Source organism: Apteryx mantelli, chromosome 12 (genome assembly GCF_036417845.1).
Source record: "Apteryx mantelli isolate bAptMan1 chromosome 12, bAptMan1.hap1, whole genome shotgun sequence".
NCBI lineage: Eukaryota > Metazoa > Chordata > Aves > Apterygiformes > Apterygidae > Apteryx > Apteryx mantelli.
In genome coordinates this window covers 3,856,060-3,879,418 of record NC_089989.1, presented here as the reverse complement: position 1 = coordinate 3,879,418, position 23,359 = coordinate 3,856,060, and the positions used below count along the sequence as shown (strand labels likewise).

The 23,359-nt window shown below is 40.5% G+C and overlaps 1 protein-coding gene across 2 annotated transcripts; it reads right to left on the bottom strand.

Annotated features, from left to right (window-relative positions):
* Positions 1 to 7,823: 7,823 nt before the first annotated feature.
* ARF4 (ADP ribosylation factor 4) lies at positions 7,824 to 19,489 on the bottom strand. Of its 2 annotated transcripts, none has more exons than XM_067303744.1 (6): positions 19,176 to 19,489; positions 12,506 to 12,586; positions 11,852 to 11,961; positions 10,397 to 10,468; positions 9,703 to 9,828; positions 7,824 to 8,783 (listed from the first exon to the last, which is right to left on the bottom strand). In XM_067303744.1, exons 1-6 carry the CDS (start codon positions 19,240 to 19,242, stop codon positions 8,697 to 8,699), a joined length of 543 nt encoding a protein of 180 aa, XP_067159845.1. In that variant the 5' UTR covers positions 19,243 to 19,489; the 3' UTR covers positions 7,824 to 8,696. The 2 variants fall into 2 exon arrangements, with proteins under 2 accessions (XP_067159845.1, XP_013813983.1); XM_013958529.2 differs by lacking the exon at positions 19,176 to 19,489 and adding an exon at positions 16,734 to 16,855.
* Positions 19,490 to 23,359: the final 3,870 nt, after the last annotated feature.

Here is a 23,359-nt window from a genome sequence, read left to right as displayed (position 1 = left end):
AACATAAGCAGTTACTTTCTGTCCTCCTTCCATCCTAGCCTCTTACCTGATCCTACTCCACCAGCTCTGAATTCTGGTTACTTGTTTCTGCTCATGCACTGAACTGAAATATGGAGATGATCCAGCTAAAAATACAGGGTCTTTTATTGACTGTATTATCATCTTAGCGGGTTATTTTCCTGAGCTGAGTAACCATAAAGCCTCAAAATGTTTGCGTCCTAAGTGCAAGATACAGGCCTGGAGGCGGGAATAAGTGATCAGGGCCTGCAGCAGGGCAGTACCCGCTTAGCAGATCTACCATAAAACGTGACACAACCTCATCGAAAGAGCTCTCATTTATTGTAGTGGGCTTTGGCAGACTTACGTAAACCTTCAGATATTAATTTTTGCTAAAGTTTTTTTTGCTAAATCCTTTTAACTAAGTCAAATAGTAGCTAAGGGCCTTTGGATAATTAAAATGGAAACAAAACAGGAAATGTGGCGATGAATGATGTTAGGTCATTCAACCCAGGGTGAAGGGCAGTACCTGGGAAATTGGACCCTAAGTACTTCGGATCAATTCTTGATCAGTAACTGTTCTTTGAGAAGTCTAATTAAAAAGTAAAGTGTAATTGAACTTTAAATATGAATTGAACAATGAAGTCTGTACTCTTCTAGACTACAAAGTTGACAGTGAAACATCAGTAACTCATAACCAAACTTCAGAATACAGGAATGAAGAGAAAATCTTATGCACAAAATAGAGGTTATAAACCTCATGCCTGGGCAAAGAAGATTTACTGATTTAATAAGGGAGGGAAAGCTTACACCTGAAGATTTGAACTTTGCAAGCACACGGTATCTTTAAGGATAGAAAAATTAAACAGAAGATCTGTTCAAGAAGGTCTGCAGGTACTGACTCCTTGGAAACATACTGAAAATAAATACATTATAGCTGAGTCAGAGGCCTCATGCAATTTGCCAGGACTGAAAAACTAGGGGGAAAAAAAAAGCTTCAGAGTAATCCAGCCTTGTAGTCTGGGAAGAGAAATGTCTCAGTCACTTAGAATAGTAAAATGCTTCTTGAAATTTTTTAAGTTGGAAATTGAGTTTCCCCTTATGACTTTCTTTTTTCTCCTGTTCAATACCTATCAACTACGACTGGATTACCTAGTCTCATTTTCCAAAACCAAAACATTAAAACATGTTAACTTCTCCATAGTACCAGAAGATGGAGCTGATCAGAGAACAGACTTGCCTGGTATTCTGCCTCCCATCCAAGAGACAGCAGGTCCCTCTCATTCCCTGTGCTGGGGCTTGGGCTGCTGCTTTTCCTCCTTCTTTTGTCTCCTTGCTGGCCGCCTGGGAGGGAGAATGCAGCACAGCTGGCATCTGCAGAAAGCAGGTGACAAGGGAAAAACATGGCACTGGAACACGCCAAGTAAAATTAAAGGGTCCTTACGCATGGCAGATAAACCTTCAGCATCTTCATGCGGAAATTCAGCCCCACAAGCTAGGGCTGGAGACTCTCCAGGCCAAGTAACCCCAGTTTAATTAGGAAAACGCAGCAGCACAGGCTGACTGCCGATAGCAGTAATGTGTCAGGCACCAAGTGCACATTTACAGAGTGAGAAGGCAGCACTAGGGTCTAGGTTAGAAAAAAGTTGTAATTAAAAGAATTACGATTTGGGGGGGGGGGGGAGGGGGATGAAAAGCAACCCTTAGTTGTACCTTTGGTCCATACCCTGCACCCTCCCAAATGATGTTTGCAACTATGTGAGGTAACACATGGTACTTCTTACTCCACACAAGGTTACACACAAGGATTTTGGCTCCCCTGTAAAAGCTGCTTCCCCCTATACATCTGTCTGTACCTTGCAAGCAGCTAATTCTTCTCAAAACAGCTCTGGACCCCAGACTTGCAAGAGCCCCATTAAGTCTGTCTCCATTTTATTTCATGAGCCTAAACTCAGCTGTATTCCTCTCACTGCAATTGGAACTCTCCATAGCCTTTCCCCTCACCTAAAAAAAATTGGCAGTCTTCTCTTTGCATCTTTCAAGTAGGTCTTTTGTTACTCTGCCTTCCCAGACCAGTCACTAAGGGAGAACAGAAGAGAAGAAACATCCTATTTTTCTTTCTGTTCAGCTTTCCTTCCACTGACGAAGGATGGAGTAAATTTAAGAGAGACAGCACTGCTCCAGCATCTGCTCTGCCTAGCTGTGGTCTCAGCAGTGACAAGTTTCTTCTTTCACACTGGCTCCAGCTTTGGACAAACATACATCACTCAGAATAACGAAGAACACTGAAAACTGGTGTTCTAGAGGCAAAAGATACTTGGCTAGTTTTTGTTTTGTTCTGTTATTGTGGAATGTAGTTTACTTATGTATTTGATAGGCCAAAAAAAAAAAAAAAAAAAAAAAGGAACCCCCCCCTCCCCCCCCAAATAATCATCCAAATTCTGCCAGACTTTCAGACTTCTCCGGCAACCTGCCGCTTGTATTGTTTGCTCCGTTTTTTTGACCATGTCTGTACCAGATGGATAGCCACGCTGGTGCCAGCTGGTAACTTGAATTCTTGCACACCAGCATTTTGGTGGGCCTTTCCTGGGAGCCTCCTCCGATTCCCCTGCTGAGTACAGATACCCTCAAACAAGGTGGCTTGGAAGTTCTGGAGAGCAACACTGTTCTTTCAGCCCCTTCTGCTGCGGGTTTGCCCCGTATCCTAGCTCCTGTTCTCCATGCAAACCCGCAGCAGCTTCTTGGTGACTCGGTGAATTGATCTGCTCTGTGCTGCCAGCCTGCTGACTTCTGCTAATCCTCTGTTCTTCTATCTCCAGAGCGTTTTCCAGTCTGGGCACCCATCTTATCTCTACTCATTCTTTTAAGTTTTCCTCAGAACATATTGCAAGCAATACCAGGAAACCTTGTTTTCTGTTTGGTCTCCCCTAAACCAGTTGCTTAAGGATGACCATGCCTTGAAGAGCTGTTCTGTTGTTGACACAGAAGTGTGTTTTTTTGCCCTTGGAGAAGGATGACTTCTCTTGTCCTTATGTTGTTGGTAGTGAAATTAAGTCTATCCATTGGTGGTAAGAGATCTTGTGCCAGCTCTAACCTGCATTAAAATACTACTGTCGTGGAAGGAAAACAGAAAGCCTTGTTGCATTTATCACAAACCCATTTTTCCCCCTCAGCTGTTATTTCCTGCCTCTATGCACACATGTATAAGGAAACTTAAAACAATAGCTTTAAGACAGATGAAGGGCACCTACTCCTTTCAGTGGGGTGGCAACACCTGTAAGTTACTTGCATTAAAACAACTGTAATTCTGCAAGATACATTGCCCTCAGAGATGCGCTTATTTTCCATGAACTCACCATGAACTCACCAGTATCAGGCACTAGGGCTGGTGAAAGCTTTTGCACCAATTCATGAGATACTAAGGTTTCTGGAGATGAAAAGAAGGCTACTGGAAATCAGTTTCCTCAATTAGAAATGGCAATGGAGACAAGTAGCTTCATATCTTTTTCAACTTCTACCAACAACTTGTTGAAATATGTACTGCAGGTGATAGAATGCCATAAAAAAAATACATGGCACCTAAAGCAATGGTCTGGTCTAACCTTTTCTTCCAAATAAAAAGGTAATAGAAATATCCCTTTGGTCTTGAATTCCCTGAGCATCTTTTCACAATTGCAGAAATTAGTTTATTTCTTGTGCAAGATGAAAACATTGTTAAAAAGGCAAAGAAAATACAGAATATGGTACTATTTGGCTACAAATCAGGGAACAATAATTCTAGCTCATGCTTTGTGAAAATAGGAGCTGTAAGGAAGTTAAAACACAGCTGCTTTTTTGATATATGACACTGTTGTTAGTATCAAACTCCTTGCCCAATAGAAACCCAAAGTGACAGGTAGCAGAGAGACAGCCAAGACCACTTACATGGGAATCTTCTTCCTCACTATCTCTGTATTCCTCTAAGGCTGACTATTATTAAATACTGGAGCTCTAAGTGAAGTGGGATATAGCAGGTTTGTTTCAGATCAGGAAACAGAAGCCTACGAAGTTGTCCTTGAACCTTTCAAGGAAAGGATTTTGTAGCGAAGTGTTTTATTAACAGGTCCAACACTAGCATATCACATGACATGTCTTATTCAAGTCCCCTGCCAATGCCATCCTTGATTAGGGTGGAAAAGACACACTGGGGCAAGTCGACATGCTAAGTTCCACCCTGGCTGTGACATGTACACAAACTGCTTTTGTCTAGCCTTTAACATAAAGATTACTCAGATGAGCAAAAGACTGCAAACTGGGCTCTGCATCTCCTTTACTGGCAAAACCGTAAACCATTGTTTACAAGTTAGATTATTACTGTAAGTGCCCTGTTAGTGTTCTGTTGCCTTCAATACATCTTTTTACTGGTAAAAGTTGAAAACACTAAGAACAAACCAAAAAACTAGAGATGCTCATAGCATTTTTTTTTTCCTAATTCCTGATGCATTTAGATTTTTGTTGTTGTTGTTGTTGTTTGTTTTTTCATTCTGCTTGCAAACACTTTACGAACCAAAGTCTGCAGATTATGTACAAAAAGTTGTGGAACACGCTCTAGATTGTATGTTGTTCATTAAGCATTTTTTTTCTAAATATCCACTACTACTCATGTTGTACGATTACATCAGGTTAGTTACATGTGAGAAAAAAATCCTTTCATATAGATAAACATGAAAACTCTGGACTGCATGTAGATCTGGAATGCTCTTGGGGAAGTATTTTCCAAAGGTTTAGAAAATGAAAACCCAAACAGGGAGTACTGAGTATGTAAAAAGTGAGTTGTGTCAGCATGGCCAAACCAAAAAAGAAAAAAAGATTTTTAATCAGATTACTCTCTATAGCAATCTGATACATGGAAAAATAAATTATAATATTATTAGATCAACTCCCCTGTGCAGCAGAACTCACTCATTGTTTGAATATAGGGCTTGATGCTATACAATGAAAAGTTTCAGCTACAGAAGCTCAGGATTTCCTGTTATGACAGTAGAATGAGGAACAGAAACCTCCGAGTCTTGCATCTGTCCAAGCTTTTGAAAATTCTGGGACAAAAGCTCAGTTCAGGTATCTGATTTTTGAGAATGAAGTGACATAAAAGTAGAGTATATGTAAATCTTCAACAGACAAAACAAAATTGGATCTTTGTGGGAATTTCACCTGTCTCTGGAGAGTTGGGCTGAATTATACAATATTACAACATAAATACAATATTACTGTTATAATTCCTTTAGTCAGGAAATAATTTTAAAGAGCACCAAAATGCAACAAGCGGATTTTATCTATAAAGATATTTTACCATAAAGTCTTAAATGATGGCCAGTGCCTTCACAGTAGAAGAGTTGTACTGTGTTCTTTTAAGATGACTAGCATACAAATTATCAGCCTCTAACTAATGAAGAGGATGCAGAATTTATCCATTCAGTTTCTGTAAACCAAAAAGGGAGAAGAGCCAGTGGTGAAATGTTCGATCTCCTTTTGGTCTTTCTAAGAAAGTGTCACTGCCACAGTTAAGAAACTTACTGACAAATACCATATTAATGGAATATGATATTCCTTTTTATACAGCTTGTGATCCTCTTACCAGAAGAGAAAAGGCAGCATAATAAAAACTCATGAGGACTATGTCTGTTCTAACACTAATATACAAATACTAGCATTAACTCTGAAGAAGGGGGGGGGGGGGACAGGAATTCAGCTCATAGCAATAGCCAGTAAAATGATGCATAGCAAACTGCTTCATGTTTGTGATCTAAAGACAAGCGGGCTCTTCAAGTGCATACACCAGCCTCAGAGACTGCTGATTAGAACCAAGAACACATACTATAGACCATACTTAGAAAACGTTCAGAGAATTCCTGAGGAGGGCTGATGGGAATACAATAACCCGAGGGGAAACTGATTTACTTCTCTCAATTGCAACATTATTCCACAGCCCATCAAGTACCTTGTCCCTTCCACAGTTTAACATTACTAGGAAATAAAGACCTTGCTTCCAAGATCACAACTTTACAGAGTACTCGGAAGCAAATACCATTTTGGTAACAGACACAGAGCGTGATCTTATCTATTTACAGAAAGATTGAAGTACGTGCTTCAGTTCCTCATTATGCTCCGACCAGCATTACACTGACTACTCAAATACACATTAAGAATTTTGTCTTTGTCTTGCTACACTTCAGTGTAAGCTGTAGCCTTGACCCTTCATGCAGCCCCATATCTCTTAAATGAGGCACTCAGGATCTTCACTACTCTCAGACTTTGATTTTGAGATTCACTTGTTCTATAAGGAAATTATAGCCTACTGGTACACTCTTCATAAAACAGCCAAATGTGGTGAAGCCTTAAAATATGAATTTGCATTTACATGCTGTAATTCAAACATGTAGTGGTTACAGACAGCTCACCTAAACCAGAATATTTAGTTACCTAAAAGCATTTGAAAGTTAAAACAATGAGATCTGCACCTCTATTAACCAAACAGAATGCTTCTTCAAGATATAGGCCTAGTTTGTTCCTGAATATCTGCTTATTTTTAAACAGTCTACCTCCAACTTCACCCTTGGAAGAGGAGATGGCATGTAAACCCCCACAAGCTTTGTTTCATTTTAACCTATCGGACTATCAATACAACCCACATTATAGGCCAGCCAGCTCTTCTGAGCAAGGTTTTCCTTTTGAAGTTCATTTCAAGCAACTGCATTACTAGAAATACGCACATTAACCGCTACCAAGCCAATGCACTGTTACATGAACCTTGGTCAATACATAAGACAACTCATTTAAGGTGCAAGCAAAACCCTACTCATGCTACTCTATCTCCTGGGTTTCTGTTACACATTGAATACAGTCACTGGCTACGTATCTTCAAGAGCTCTGGAATTTTCTCTAGTTATTTGTGTTCACAATGACAAGCGTGACAGCACTTCTTAGAAGTTTCAACCTAAAGTTACAGCAGAAGATGCCTTAGACGTTACTCAAAACAACTGAAAGTAGTTTAGGCTTACCAGACCTTGTCACAAGGTTTTCTTGTAGGGATGATAACAAGACCTGGGCTAAAAATAAGAGAGGAGTTTGGGTTAATTCTGCAGTTAAATCATACTTTGGGTTCCTAAGGACATACAATTAATATGCAAGATTGAGCCATGTTTGTATCCATACAGCAGATGGATTTTTTTTTTTTGAGGCTGCTACTAACGAGTTTTTTTTTTTTTTTTTAAAAACAACTCTTTTGTTCTATTGTTCTAAGTTAATTTAAGTGGGTTTGGGAGCTGGAAGGAAGAATAGGAAAGCAGACAGCACTCACACGGAGTTGATTTTTGGGGGTATCACCATTAATATAACATTGACCAAATCCCTGTAGAAGTGTTCCAGTTAAGTTTCCAGGCAGCCACTAAGAAAATCTGTGATTCTGCTGCTAGAACCCATGTTTTTGCTTTAAGGCAGATACAACTATGAAACAGACATGCATACTTTTCAGGCAGATCGTATTTGTTTTATTACAATTTTTGTAGCTGTTAGTATTTTCATTTCTGGACATCTTAAAAGGAATTTTAGATTTACAACTTCAAAAGACACTTACAGAATTATAGAATTCTTGATGACAACTACTCTACTGCACTGTATACAATTTCATTGCCCACCTTTAGCATCTCCCATCCTATACAGCTCCAAAAAAGTGAGAATCTGAGATTTATGTTCACATTCAAGCTGCAGAAAAACTCAGTATATGGAAAAAAAACAAGTGACAACTTGAAGTTTAACTATTTCAGGAATCAAGAGCATACACAGAACTATACATTTTATCATTTTATTAGGAATAATTCCAAGTGGGTTATGAAGAAACTAATCCATTGAGTTTGATGAATTTTCCAAAATTTCTTTATGAAGATATGTTCACCAACAAACAGTAAAACTTCAGCAGAACTATTATACACTGGGCAAAAATAGTCAGGCTGATACCAAAAAGCAACATGCAACATAAAAAAAAAAGATACAATATAAAGGAAGACAATCTGCTGAATATTAAAAACAACCTCAACATGAGCTCTTCGCAACCAGCACAGAACTATTCTACCCATCAAATCCAATTCACACAAAGGCAAGTTGGGCTGATAGAACCCAAGGATTAATAAAATGTTCCTCAGTGCAGTAGATCTGAATAGTGTTTTAGAGCATTTTCTTGGCTGGAACAAGCAGTATTAGGAAGTCTTTTTGGCAAGGGAGAGAAATAAATACATATGGAATGCTACATTTTTAAATCAGCAGACTGTCTGAGGAATGAAACAGGGCATCAGTAAACTAAAAGTAGCAGGAAGAAAAAAAGGTTTTTTCAAACATTAATTTATTGGGGCTCAAAAGAGTATTCCAAACAGATTTTAAAGATGTCACAATAACTATATTCAGGCATTTAGACTAACAAGGGGAATAAAATCAGAAGATACACTTTTTCCAAGTTAAGGAGATATTTTTATCCAAGCATATTGCTACCTTTGCAACATGTAGCTCGGTAAACAATAATTGGCAACAAAATAAGTTGAAACGCTGTAATATCCTGCCCAAATCAGTTCCAGATACTGTAATAACCAAGATGCAAACTAATTTTGTTGTAACAAGCCTAGACCACTTATATCAAACATGTCCCTGGTGAAAGAGTCATCCAGTTCGAGTTAGCGTTTTGAGAGTTCGTTTGACAGCCAGTCAAGTCCCTCATACAGACCAGTTCCTTGCGTAGCGCAGGTAGCTTGGACATACCACTGTTAACAGAGAACATAGACAAAGATTAAATTAGAATACTGCCAAAATGCAAAGTTGTCACAGTACGTGACACTCAAATACAGACTCAGAGTTCTTTAAACATTGCTTTGCACCGTAAGTAGAGTCAATAGTGAACAGATGGTATTTTCATGAGTTCTAAAGATGTATATAAATAGGTAGAGTTCAGAGATTCTTCAAACACTCAGTGCTGGACTACCAAATGCTAGAACACAGTATTAGTGAAGAAACAAAATAAATTCAGAAATAACTTACATTTGCTTTATATGCTGAAAACTATCTTCACAGAATGGTCGAGGTTGGAAAGGACCTCTGCAGATCACCTAGTCCAACCCCCCTGTTTCTTGTTTTCGTGAGAATGGGCATGGAATTATCTAACCTACAGATCTCCAAAACATTTTCTACGGATATAATTTTAGGGTGTCAAAATACAGAGGTGAAGCAAGTATTATAGAAAAATGGATAGTTTATCGGAGTCAATCTTTCATCTCAAAGTCTTCTGCAGATGAAATGATGATGATTCAGGAGTTAATTTCCTTCCATCTTTATAGGGGCGAGAATACAGAATGCATTTTCTTCCTCAGATAACCAGCATCAGGGAAAGCACACCACATACTTTGTCAAATATGCTGACAGCTACATTTCAGTGACAGCCTGGAATATTTGAATTTTTCCAGGAAAAGGTGAGAGATTAAACACCTGCAACAGCTGTAGACATTGGATTAGGCTTCTAAATCACCTCTGTTGAATGAGGAGCTTAAAATATGCATGACAGTTTAATAGCAGATACATGCATGTTTTTACAGAAAAAGATGAAAACTTTCATTTAAAGGAAGATTATGTTTACAGTCTACAATAAAGGAAACTAGAGTTCAGCAACCAGGAAAGTTTAGCACTTACAGTTCTGTTACGCAGAGACTGAAGACCTAGTTTATCTGTCATTTCACTGATTGCCATGGCATTTGGCAGATCTTGTTTGTTCGCAAACAGAAGCAGCACTGCATCCCGCAGCTCATCCTCCTGAAGCTAACAGAGTAAATGGCCATGTTACTAAATTAATTCACTTTAGTGCTTGCTGAAGTAATTGAAGTACTTAAGAAACATAAATACTGACTGAAGGATTATAAACCTTTCCATTCTCACTCCTGAAGTCACCAGTAACTACTTAATGCAATTAACAGGTACCCAACCGAACTTCTGCTGGAACAAGTAAGGAAACTTTATTTCACTAGACAGTGTAAATCCACTGGCCTCTGGCTGCTGAAGTTTTTGGTGCCAAATTGTTCTTCTGAAAAATCTTTTCTGTCTGCTACATTTCTCTTAAGATTTTATGGAGGAAAGAAAGGCTTTGACATATTAGTAGTTCTGAAACTAAAGCTTTCTCTAGAGTTCTAGTTGTAACTCAGTATTATGTGACCCAGAATTACAAGGTGTGTACAATAAACGCTGGACAAATTCACTAAAATCATAAAATCCTAAAGCCCTCAGGTGCTGATATGCATCTCCAGCAAACAAAAAACCCCCCTTCAAAATAAGCATAACAATTGTATTTCAATGAAGTTACTAATATTTCAATGAAGTTACTAATATTTACCATTTTCTGCAGCTCTTCTGCAGCTTCCTGGATTCTCTCTCTGTCATTGCTATCTACCACAAAAATGAGGCCCTGCAAGAAGTTAAGCAGTTTTGAGAAACCTTTGCAAATTGTAGACATGCAGCACCATTTTAAAAATCAAAGAACTCTTATGAAATACTGTAACCATCCCCTCCCATATTTAAGCAAATTTGACAGAAATCTCTGCATAAGCAATGCAAGATGGCTGTATGAACAGCTACATCATGAGCATCAACTGCAAAATTTAAGTAGGCCTTTAAAATTAATAGAGTTAAAAAAAAAAAAGCAAAAAAACCACAGAAACATCAGTTTAAAGATTACAGTGGGAATCATTAATTTGAGGAAAACAAGCAAAATTTGATAAGCTAATTCTCCCCCCTCCCTTTTCACTCACTGTATTACTTTAAAAGCAGCTAGAGAATCATAAGTGCTTCATCAAAAAGCACTAAAAAAAGTTTGCTCACAAAGTTTGTACCAATCAGTATTTCTAATGGCATCTCAATTATTCAAGTGTCCTCCTTACACTCACACACACATACACACACTTTATGTACTCGTAAAATCTCGACTTGAAAGCTTTATATTTTATCGTTCTCTTTAAGGAAAGAGAAGCATCTCTTTCTTAAATCTTCAATAACAAGGCTGAAATAGGAACTGAAAATAAATGTTACTTGGCTTGCAGCTGTATTTTGCCAGCTCCTTTTTGCCCATCCAGACTTCTCTACTTTTCTGTACCCAACTATCGCACCCATGCTGCTGCAAAGAAGTTTTTTTTTTAGAAACAATTCTATATTCAACACAGCCAAAAAACCACCCCTACAAGCTTCCCAGTACTAATAAGCCACTTATCTTACTACTTGTGAACCAAAGGGAAGAATCATTTATGTCACCAGAAATGACAGCAGGCACATCAATGTGAAGCTGACATTCTCTAACCAATCAGTAACAAAGACCCCTTTTATGACATTTTTAGATACTGCGTATACTAAATATACTGATACAGCAAAATGAAAACTGTATAATTTGAGGCTGATTAGAAGAAAAGCAGAAGGGTATTTAGACAGTAACATTTCTTTATATATAAACCAATGCCAGTTCAAATAGATCATCAGACAAAGCAGCGACACAGCAAAGTTAAAGAGCCCCACTGACAAAGGAGCTGCTCTAGCACATTACAGAACACTGGCTCCAGGCTAGTCCTGAAGGACTTCACTCCTGCCAGGCTACGCTCACGACTAAGGCTTGAAGCCTTCAGGGTAACAAAGCAGCTTCACCTAGACCAACAGGTGAGTATCCTTCAGAACTTCCAGGAGAGAGCGAGCACCCTTTCTGAAAGGAAGGGACAGAAGACAGTACGCTTTCCATACGTACGCTACAGAACAGAATGAGCCCTTACAAAACAGGTCTTTACTCTTCTCAACTCAGAACTCTTACCTGTGTGTTTTGGAAATAATGCCTCCAAAGAGGTCTAATTTTATCTTGACCACCAACATCCCAAACTGTGAAACAAATGTTTTTATATTCTACTGTTTCCACATTAAAACCTAAAATAAAAGAGTCAAGTAGTTAGAAATAGTTAATGCTAAGGTTAACAGGCAATTGTAATCATCTCAAAGATAGCCACTTCCCCAATTTTATTTCTGGCATTTTAATACTACACTCCATATACTCTGGGAGTTCAAAAAGCAAACTGATGGAAGGAAAAAAAGAAGAAGAAGAGAAAAAAAAAAAATCACTCAAATCCAAGTACACCATATTTGGTTTAAAATATCTTTCAATCGCAAACTGCTGGAGGCTCAGGACGTTTGGGGGAAGTATCTCATCTGGCCTGCTCCTATACTCCTGACCATCTGTACTGGCCACCATCAGACACAGGATTCTGGACTAGATGGATCTTTGGCTTGACTGAGTAGGACTGTTACTCTGTTATGGCAGTACTAAATCCTATAAAATATTCTGAAAAGACTGTTTTTGTCTTGATTCCTATGCTAATAGCAAAGACAACAAATTCTCACACTCTCTAGAGCCTGTCTCTGCAACCCAAATTTAACATAGTAAAAACGAAGAGTTCGGAATTGGTTATCTTACCAATAGTGGGAATTGTGGTGACAATTTCTCCTAGTTTCAGTTTATAAAGTATAGTTGTCTTACCAGCAGCATCCAAACCAACTAGAAAGAACAGAAAATTTTGTTTAGTTCACAATATAAACAACAACCTGATAATTTCAAAGACATGTCATTTTAAATATGACAGTGTGTTAGTTTTTTCAGAAAGGGGGGGGGAAAGCTTTTAAAACGCTCTTCAGTTATTTTTAATATACTACTGTATGTTTCTCCTCTACCCAGCACTGAGAGAGAATCCAAGCAATGAAGAAAACAAGCTCAATAACGAATTTTAATTCTCAGCCCACAGGCTCAGAACTTGCTAGTCATCTTCCCTAGCTATTACTGTTTTAACTGATCTCATGGTTGCTACTTCGCACTCAAGCGGGGGAAGGTCTCACTTACTCATCTTACAGCTAAGGCCAATTTCACACATACCTGAACCAACATGAGCTAGCACTATCACTGGAAGACACTTCAGTCTCTTTTATTCCAGTCCCTTGTCCCTTTACTAAAAGGTTTCTTTTGTATTGACAAAAATATATGCCTGTTGGGAAACTCCTGCCCTCCCATCCCATATAAGCTAAGGGCTGTAAAACTTTGCCACATCACTTCTATTCATTGAGATCTACTAGGATGGTTTCCTTAGAAGTCCCCACCTTCCATCTTTCTATAAAGTCTTTTGCCCTGGCATTCGCTTCCCTGTTGCCACAATAAAACTTAAATTTGCTGTCTTTCAAGGTAAATTGTGGGATTAATGTGTGATCCTTAGAAAAAATTAATAAATCAGAACCTCAAAGACATTTTTAGAGAAGCATCACTAACATTGTGGGCATACACTGCAGTTTCCTAAAACTGTTTGTGCAACTGCTGATTGTTACACATTTCAGAACATGTAACAGTGACTCAAAACACAATTCTTTACATTAGCATCTAATGTCTAATGCTTGAGTAAAGAGTAGGCATTAAGCACTTAACACAGCAATAGCTTGAATAAAAAGTCTATTTGTGAAACTTGTATGTTCAATAAAATTTTGCCCAAATAAAAACCAAAACCCACATCCAATTTAAATCAAATAATACTTGTACAAGAAACTGAATGTTATCATTGCTTGATAATATTGTAAGTGTTCTAAGTTAATATCCTACTTGGTGACTGCCATATATTAAGTTTTGAGTGCTTTGTTGACTTGACTATTAATAACGCAGCTGTTTCCTTAGTGTTGCAATAAAGTATAATTTGAAATTAGCTACTTAGAATGAAACCAAACTCTTAAAAAAACCCTCCTCCTTCTTAAGACAAACTGCTGTTACAGCAAACTACTCACAAAACCTACCTGTAAGTGTCCTATATTATGACAGTTATGGTCAAATGAATGTTTAAGAGTTATGTTTCCTACTGTCTACGTGTTTGTCTCTTTCAGAACCACACACATGAACAAAAAATATAGGATGCAGTAGAAGTTTCATATGAACTTGCAAGTCATCAAACTTCTAAATGTTAGAATTTTCCTACAACAATAAAGTGTCTGGTAGCCTTAGAAAACCCTTTAAGAGAACTCCAAAACCCTCAAATATTCCATGTGCACTGAAATAATGTCTTTAACAGCACAGTGCTTGAAGTCCAACACTTTCCTTACAGAGCTCAGCCTCAAGTTAACATTTATAGGATGCCTAGACATTTAAGAGACGTCACGCATGTGCATTATATATGACAGTTTTCCGGTAACTGAAAACCAAGAGCATTTAGAGCGCCATCAAATTAAAGCTACACATATGCACAAACTCTTCCCCCACCAAAAAGAAAAAACAAAAAACCACAAGCCACACACCGAAAGCCAAATAGTTATCTGTAGAACAAACACTGACAGCTAGATTTGTTACCATTAGCAACGGCAGAAAAACGGCTTTAGCTACACAGATAGTTTTAGTGCATTTAGGAGTTATACTATAGATACAGATAAAGAAGAAAAGTTAACTTCAGTTAACCCAAGGTACTTATGGTACAGAAGATACTTATGGTACTAAGAATCAGGAGTTTATCAAAGAAACTAGAAACTTGTCAAGAATTTAAACTGTTGCCTTAAGATTTGCCTGAACTTAAGAAGTTACCGCCCCAGTTACCCACCCTGCTCTTGGGCCAGAGCCTACTACTGCCACAGTGGAGTTTGCAGAATAGTACATAGCTGTGCAAGCACAAAGCCCAGAGCCTTTGCTTAAACACATTCTTATCCACAATTTTAATTAAGCTGCTGGACTTTGCACCGAGGCAGGCTGAGTTATGGATACATGCTCTCTTCTTCTGACTCCACAGTTGAGACAGCAGCTTTTAGCAGAGCAAAGGCAACTTCTGCAAATCACCACAACCAGATTTGCAAAAACAATCACTTTTAGCCAAATTATAAATCTTATGAAGTCTAAATAATCAATAGTCATCAACAGCATAGCCTCCGTTCATACTTCTTATACCAAGTTACCAGTTTTCCCCTTTTTAGAACAAGAATTTTCAGAGTACCAAACCACATTTAATCTCTTGAGCTGCTAAGAAGCAGAACTGTTTCTTTTAGTAGCCCAGCAGTTTGCAGTACTTGCTCTATCAGTTATTTTCAAGAATAAACACTTGCTTAAGCTTGTCAAGGTACACTAAACTTAAACCTATGCGTTACCTCCGTATCACAAAGTTTAAGTCGATGTTACCCATCAAGATAAAAACCTAACCAAATCTTAAATCCCAAAGTAATCTAAAACAAATTTCCAACACTAGATTTTCACTCCGATTCCACTGTGTGACTGCCCATTGACAAAACTGAGGTGCGAGAATCTCAATGTAGTGTGTGACTGCCAACAGTTGTATTGCAAAGCATTAAGATTAAAGGACAAGTGGGAAGCAGAGACTCGCACATGCAACCATTTATCTTTAAACCGAGCCAAACATCCTCTTCCTCTAGCTAGAAAAAAAACATCAACAATGCTTCCAGTTACTATGAAAGCAGGTATAGTTCTAAGCCCTTTACTCCTCTCAGAAGTGTTTTATTTATAGTCTTACCAGTCATGTTTCTAAATCCTAAGCTTGCAGTTCACTTGTCCCTGGGAACACCACTCCTGTGATCACCTCACATTGAAGGGAAGAACCCTGAGGTTCTTCCTTGAAGAATTACCAACTTCCTACTTTGATCATTGGTGGCTGCATATGAAGTTGCCTAGGTCACCATAGCACAAAATGTCGTATAAATGATAGATTTATAAAAAAAACTCAAAAAACAGAGTTTACTTCTCAAATGGAATCACCATCAAGACCACTAGACTGTGGTTGTCAGATGAAGATTTCCAGGAGTTTAGTATAGAATACGATGTGTTGCTGCTTCCAACGTGGATGTTGCCCATAATCAGAAAAGGGAGAGGGTGGGGGGAGACAAAACAAAGAAAACCAGCTTTCTACTTCATTTCTTAACTGATTTGAAATCCATGTTACAAACAAAATCCATCTCAAAAAATAAAGAGAACTAATTAATCCCCATTTACTACAGTTTTGTATTCCTTCACCTTTCTTCTGCCTTGAACCTAGTTTTCTCAAAACTTGACTTAATTATCCTTAACATACTATCCCTCTTTCAAATATAGTTTAAAGTGGAGAATTCTTTGGAGGACATGCAGGGATGATTCTCTGTACAGCTTCTCAAGACAACACATACACATAAATGAATAGCACGCAAACTTACTGTTATTAGAAAATAACAAATAAAAAATGTCTGAATAGTTACCTGCTAGTACCATAAGATAACTCCTAAACAATTTAACAATTTTTAGTGTATTTAGTAGTTAGATTTCTATTTGAAACTTCTGAGTAGCTACCATCTCAGTTAACACACAACTACAAGAGACAGAACACAAAATAAATTACGATACCGAAGGGTGCACAGCAAATAAAAATTGTTCCTTTTTAAGCACAAGAAACTGAGCAAAGAGTTTTACAGATAAGTACATGCAAGGCTAGGACTCAAGAATTTCTCCTCTCTAATGCTAAGTTTGCCCACTGTAACTTTGCTAAGTCATTAACAGCTGTTTCTTTTCTCTTCCCTCATGTTACTTCCATCTATAAAGTAGATGGAAAAACTTTTATGCTCCTTTCCTCAGAAACATGCTAACTACATATGTCTAAAAATATTTAATTACACAAGTGCATTTTTCAAACAGAATTTCAGGAATGGTGTACCATTAAACATTGTCCTTTTATCACAAATGTAGCTTGAGACTATCAAAGATGGCATTTCATGTTTGGTGTTGACGCATTATGTTTCAGATGCTTTCAACATACTTGATGAGAAACACTCAAGATTCTGTAGAACTCAGTAACACAAGGTCTGTCTTGAGAGCTGAATCAATTCTCCTTTACCTTGACTTTTTAGAGGAACAGAAGAAAGTTATCAGCCTAAGGGAAGTTTCAATCACAATTAATCATCTGTTCACTATCAACTCACCCATATAATGTTTTCCCCTCTAAGTATTTCCCTGTAAACATCTTACCCAGGAAAGCTACCTCACTGGTATACATGCAAAAACTTAAAGGCCTTACCTTATCTAATTTATTTTCAAATCATACATTGAAAATTAGCATCTTTGAAGAAAAGTTTAATTCAGTCTCTGTGTTCATTCAGACATTTGCCCTCAAATTGTCAAAGTGGTAATTATGATGTAGAATATTACAAAGAGCTTCTTTTTCATGTCACAGCAAAACAGAGCTATGTGATCTGCAGTACAATATACTATGATTCTAAAAAATCCAGTTTAGTTCCTAAACGAGACTGTCATCACAACATATCAATGTTTAATCCTAACACACTGCCTAACAAATATGGAGCAGCCTCATGCTCTGATCAAGCCATATATTTTGAATACAATCAAACCCTTAAAATCTGAGTTCAGGGGAAAAAAAAAACTGATGCAAATGAACCAAATATTAGAAAGTGTGACTCAGTAACCCCATATCTAACCTGGATTTGAACTAATTGCCTACCGATGATGGAACTAAAGCACTGCAAGTTATTTTTAATCTGTATGACATTGCTTGCCTGTTTTCATTATTTTGCAGAATGCAACAGAATTACAAATATCATAGACACTATCTTGTCTTACAGTCAGCTCATTTGAAGATTACATATTATTCATTTAGAGTAATATGAGGAGTCTAACTGCTATGCAGACAGTCAAATAACTTCCTTAAAACAAACAGATGTACTAAGCTGTCTTAAAGACAAAAAGTACTCAGGTATTAATAAAGGACTCTACCATTACGAAATGCACGTAGAACACAAAAATAATAATTAAAAAAAGAGCACTGTATTTGGTGTCTGCTGTGCACAGCCAGGCAGTGCTAGAGATGAGCTAGTGTGCCAAGAAGTTTCATAGCTGAGATCTAGGCTCATTGCTGGTTGTATTGAAATGAGCACTTCATATAATTTCTTAGGAAAAAGTATTTCAGTCAACTGCCATAAATGAAGTTCCATCCACTTCAGCAAAAGAATCTGAGAAAAATTTGGGGTGTAAGATTTGTGTGTACATAAGTCTCAATAGCGTGGAAAAAGGCAGGGAAGAGCTGAAGCCAAGGAGGAAATACTGAATCCAGTGTGCTTGCTCTGACCTTTTGAACTACAATCTTAAAGGTAGAACCTTAAGGAGCCACTGGCTCAAACGGTTACACAATCCATTTCAAAAGAAAAGAACTACAATCTAATTCTAAATAAATAATTACGTGCAAGTAGTAAAACTAATCAGGCGTTGCAAAAGGGGGTTTTATGGTCTTGTGCATGAGGCACAGGAGGATTAAAACGCACAGATGCTACACTGAAATGTCCTTTCACAAGGGACGCGATTGCTGTCAGAGATGCAGACAGACACCTTAGTTGCTGAAAACCAGCCATTATACGGTCAATTCTAAAGCTCTCAGTGCTCAACACACTCGGCTTTGTCACATCCTGTTCAGAAAGCCACACTGCTCGCACACCAGAGCTGCACACTAAGAACACGATCGCACACGCAGCGCCTGGAAAGGCCGGTCTCGCTCGCCGCCGCGGCGCGGGGACACCCCGCTCAGCCCCGCGCATCCCCCCGCGCAGGCGGGCGCCGGCTGCACCTACTGCAATTTGATCTTTGTTCTACATTTTGCTTTCGCCCGACGCAAGCGGAAACGCAGGTGCAAGGAGAAAGGGCTAAAGCCTCGCAAGCCCGGCTGCGGCCCCCGTGGAGAAGGGGGCTCCTGCCTCCCGCCGCCCAGCGCACCCGCAACCCCGGGCAGCAGGATTTGGGGGGGGGGGGGGAAGAAGAGGAGGAGGAGGAGGGAGGAAAGGGAGAACACGGAGGAGGAGGAGAAGGGCGGGCAGGCGTCTCCCCGCTCCCACCCCTTCCCCCACCACTCCTTCTCCCCCCTCCGCCGTGCACTTCCCGCAAGCCCCGAGCAAGGGGGGGGGGGAGCCCCCCGCCGCCCCCTACCCCGCCGGCGGGTCGCGCCCGTGAGGGAGGCGGGCAGGCAGCGGGCCTGGCAGCGGCGGCCGGGCCGGGCCGGGCCGGGCCCCGGGGAGGCAGTGGGGGGGCTCGGGAGCCGCAGGGGGGCGGCGGTGGCGGCCGCCCTGCGCCGCGGAGGGCCGCGGGCGCCCCTTACCCATGAGGATGCGCATCTGCTTCTTGCCGAAGAGGCGTGAGAAGAGCGAGGAGATGGTGAGGCCCATGGCGGCACGGCGCGGGGCTGGGCGGCGGCGCGGGGGAGGGAAGGAGGGGAGCGCGGCCCGGCTCCTGTCTGCGCTCACGGATCCCTCCGCGGGCGGCGAGGCGGCGAGCGGCTTCGGCCCGGCAGCTCCGAGGCGGAGGACGAGGGCGGCAGCGACGACAGCGGGAGCTGCTGCTCTGTGGCCGGGGAACCTCGCCCGCTCGCTCACTGCCACGTCACTCTCGCCACGGCCGCCCCGGCTCCAACGCGGACAAATTCACGTCACGCCCGCCACATCCCCCCGCCGCGGCGCCGCCCCCCGCCGCACGGCCTAACCGCCCCACAACGGCGGGACCACAACTCCCAGCAGGCGCTGCGGCGGCCCCGCGCCTGGCTCGCCTCTAGCCGCTCCCGGCAGCGCATGACGGGGGATGTAGTTGAGGGCGCCCGTGGCGCCCGGCCGCAGCTTCCGGCCGCCGGCGGGAGGTCAGAGCGCGGCATGCCGGGAAGCGTGGTCCTCGCGGCCGGGCCCGGGGGCAGCGGCGCGCCGCGGGCCCGCTCCCACGCCGCACCCTCCCCGTTACCTCGCAGACACTCCTCCTGCCGCTGCGCTTCGGCCGGAGCGCTTCCCCTAAGGGCCAAAGGGCACCCCGGAGAAAGGGAAAGGAAGATGGGAATCAGGGTAACCCCCCCCCCCCCCCGGGAAGCTCACACCTAGCCCCAGGTAGGGGAAAAAAAAAAAGGAGAATTTTAATATATATTACCAATATATTATTTCTAGGACCTGCCTCCCCTGCGCAGTCGTGGAAGCTGCACAGACAAGGTAGAAACAATGCAATCCTGGTCCCCAAAAGTGTATGCGCTGTGCATGAGGAAGGAGGTGGCAGACGTACAGGGAAACGTATGGAGAAAAACCCTGAAACAAGCAATGTTTTATCAGCCTCTTAGAAACATGACGTTTTATGAAAGGTATGATGGTGAAAGAAAAATCTTTAAAGGAGAAAGCCAAATGAAGCTAGTACTGTTGTACTGTTCTCTCCAGTTCTCAGCGCCTGGAGCAGGACAGACAGGATGGTCACCGTAGCACACTGACATACTGCTTATGGATTTTTTTTTCCCCCCTCTCTGAACCTGACAAATCCCCCCCCTTGAAATTTTCTTATACTGCTTCCTAAAAACAGGTAATGAAAGACATGCAGGGGATGAAGAAGAGAGCTGCAGACTGACCCTTGGCAAAACCATCCATGGTGATGCATTCAGAAAGCATCACATATTTCTATAAAACAAGCTTGTGCAATTTCAAACTGAGTTTAGATTTCAAAGGTTCTCTCTCATACATATATACACACCATATCTAGATATCTTCTATATTTCAGTAATCAATCTAATTAAGTCCAAAGGAAGAAAAATTTTATTTTGAAGATTAACTAACAAAGTGTTATCTTCACAACTTGAAATAGCTTGAAGGTATATTCACAGTTCTGTGAGATCAAAAGTGTTACCCACAAAACTTAATGAAGATTCTGTGCTAAAATAAAACTAGTGAAACTATATTAATCACACCTTTTACATTGTTATCCTTTTGTTTTCATGGAACAGACTGCTGCCATTAGCATTGCTGGGAAGCGAATGGACATGATAACTCCAGATACAGAATCATTTATAGTACTGGCCAAAAAGGGAGAAGGAGACTGTGTTTCTTCCCCTCCACCTTCAACCAGCTTCATCTGCCTACTGTTTATCAAAAGCAGAACAAAATTAACATGCTTTGGAACCAAAAGCTTCAACTTCACAACCAGCTGTCACTATGCCACCATTTCTATAATAGCCCCTGTGACAGCTACCATAAAATTTCCATAGTACAGTAATAATTAAATTTGGGACAGCATAAAGAAAGCTGCATTTAATACTTAAGTAACTGAACCACCCACCCCAAGGAAGTCGTGGCTCAACCAAAAGTCCTAAAATTTCAAAGGAGAAGAAATTTCAAAGAAGAAAAGGCTGAGAGGAGATCTTATCAATGTGTACAAGTATCTGAAGGGAGGGTGTCGAGAGGATGGGACCAGACTCTTTTCAGTGGTGCCCAGCGACAGGACGCGAGGCAACGGGCACAAACTGAAACACAGACGCTTCCATCTGAACATGAGGAAAAACTTTTTCACTGTGAGGGTGACAGAGCCCTGGAACAGGTTGCCCAGAGAGGTTGTGGAGTCTCCTTCTCTGGAGATATTCAAAACGCGCCTGGATGCAATCCTGTGCAATGTGCTCTAGGTGACCCTGCTTGAGCAGGGGGGTTGGACTAGATGATCTCCAGAGGTCCCTTCCAACCTCAGCGATTCTGTGATTCTGTGAAAGGAAGTCATGCCCTACCTCTGCTAATTAAACAGTACGGCAGTACATGACAGCTAACATTTTCAACATATAAGCTATTTACTTACTCTCCATTAAAAACAAAACAAAACTATCTTTAATGTTCTTGATAGAGGCAGTTTTGAATAAGGCTCCAACAGTAAACTACTGTACCTAATGCTCAACTTAGGCTTTCTCTCTCCCCCACGTAATGCTGAGAGCCTTGCTTCCATCTTTTTTTCTTTAAGGCAACTTAATCATTACGTAACTTATTTAGCCACATGGTTAACTTGCCTTTAAAGTTGTTTCATTGTCTGCATTTCTGTATAAAATATTGACTTAACAGTTTTCACCACAACTGGTAATAACCAGAGGGAATAAAATGTAATTTTCTGTTAAGAAAGACAGAATATGGGAGACACCTTATTAAGATGTACTATGAATATAGACAGAACAGTACATGTTCATCACTATTTGTCACTGCTCAGACCCAAGTCAGCAAAAAGCAACCCATACACTTCATTTAAGTGTACAAAGAATACAAGCTGCACGGACACTTGCTGCCTGATAAACTTAAATCACTTGATGGCTACACACATGCCAGTATGGTTTTAACCAGTCTTACCAATTAAGGGTAAAATCCAACATACAATGGCATGGGTCTGAAGTAACCAAAGCCTGATCCAACATCCCAGCAAAGTCAATCAGGAGATTTATATTTATTTTGTCTGGTATTTATGATTAGGTAGTATGTTGCTTATTTAGTTTCTGCTTTTGTGATCAGAGGCACATTGAGTTTACTCTCCTGTTACTCTAATACAGGCAGTCCTGATTTCTTCAGATGACCCAGCTGGGGCCCTTTATCTTTAGTGTTTCCTTACTACACAGCTGCTACCTCTTTTCGGGGACCTTTTTTAGTTATCCAGGTGTTTTCTCCTTCTTCACTTAGGGATCTTTTCCCATCCAAACAGTGCATTTAAGTCAGAGGAAGAAAGAGGTAAAGTTATTGAAACTAGTAGTTCTTGCATTGTGCTTTAGCTCTCAAGCCTCAGATGAATAAGGGCTAGTATGAGCTCTTTCCCTCCATTTCTGTATTTTAAACACACTGAGTAAAAAAACAGGGATGGGAAAATTCCAGTTCACCAGCTGGCAACTGCCTTCTGTAGCTGATACAAAGCCTCTGCTGCAACAGTGCAAATGGCAGAGGCATCCCTAATGACATGCACATGCTCAGTGCAAAGGAACTGTGGGGACAGGACAAGACTAGAAACCAGCAAAATGGAAAGGCTGCTCCTATCTTAGTGGCTACATTTTGCCTAGACTTGTAGTTATAGGGCACAGCCCTTTTGATCTACCCTTGCTAAAAGCATTAGAAATCACTGACAAGAATGGCAAAAAAAAAAGAAAAGCACAATTTTTCCTTTTGCCTTTCTTTTGAACAAGCTGCTAATAATTCTGTTGAAACATCTAGTTATTTAGGGATTTAAACTAATACAAACTCCATAAAAGAAAGCTGAAACAAACTTGCAGACTGCTTCCCACTCCAATGTTTTCCAAAGGCCTCTTGGATATGTAGAGGAAATAAACCGAAGATTGTAATGTATTTTGCTGGGAACCCAGTCCCTGCCACTTGCTTTCTTGAAATCCTGCAGCTCTATCACACAACCACCACTTACTGCATGATCAAACTACAACAGCACTCCATCACATCATGTATTTCTGGTCACCTAAAAGGAATAGATCATGGCATACAGCTTATTGCAGGTCACAGTAAGGAGCAGTCTCTACAA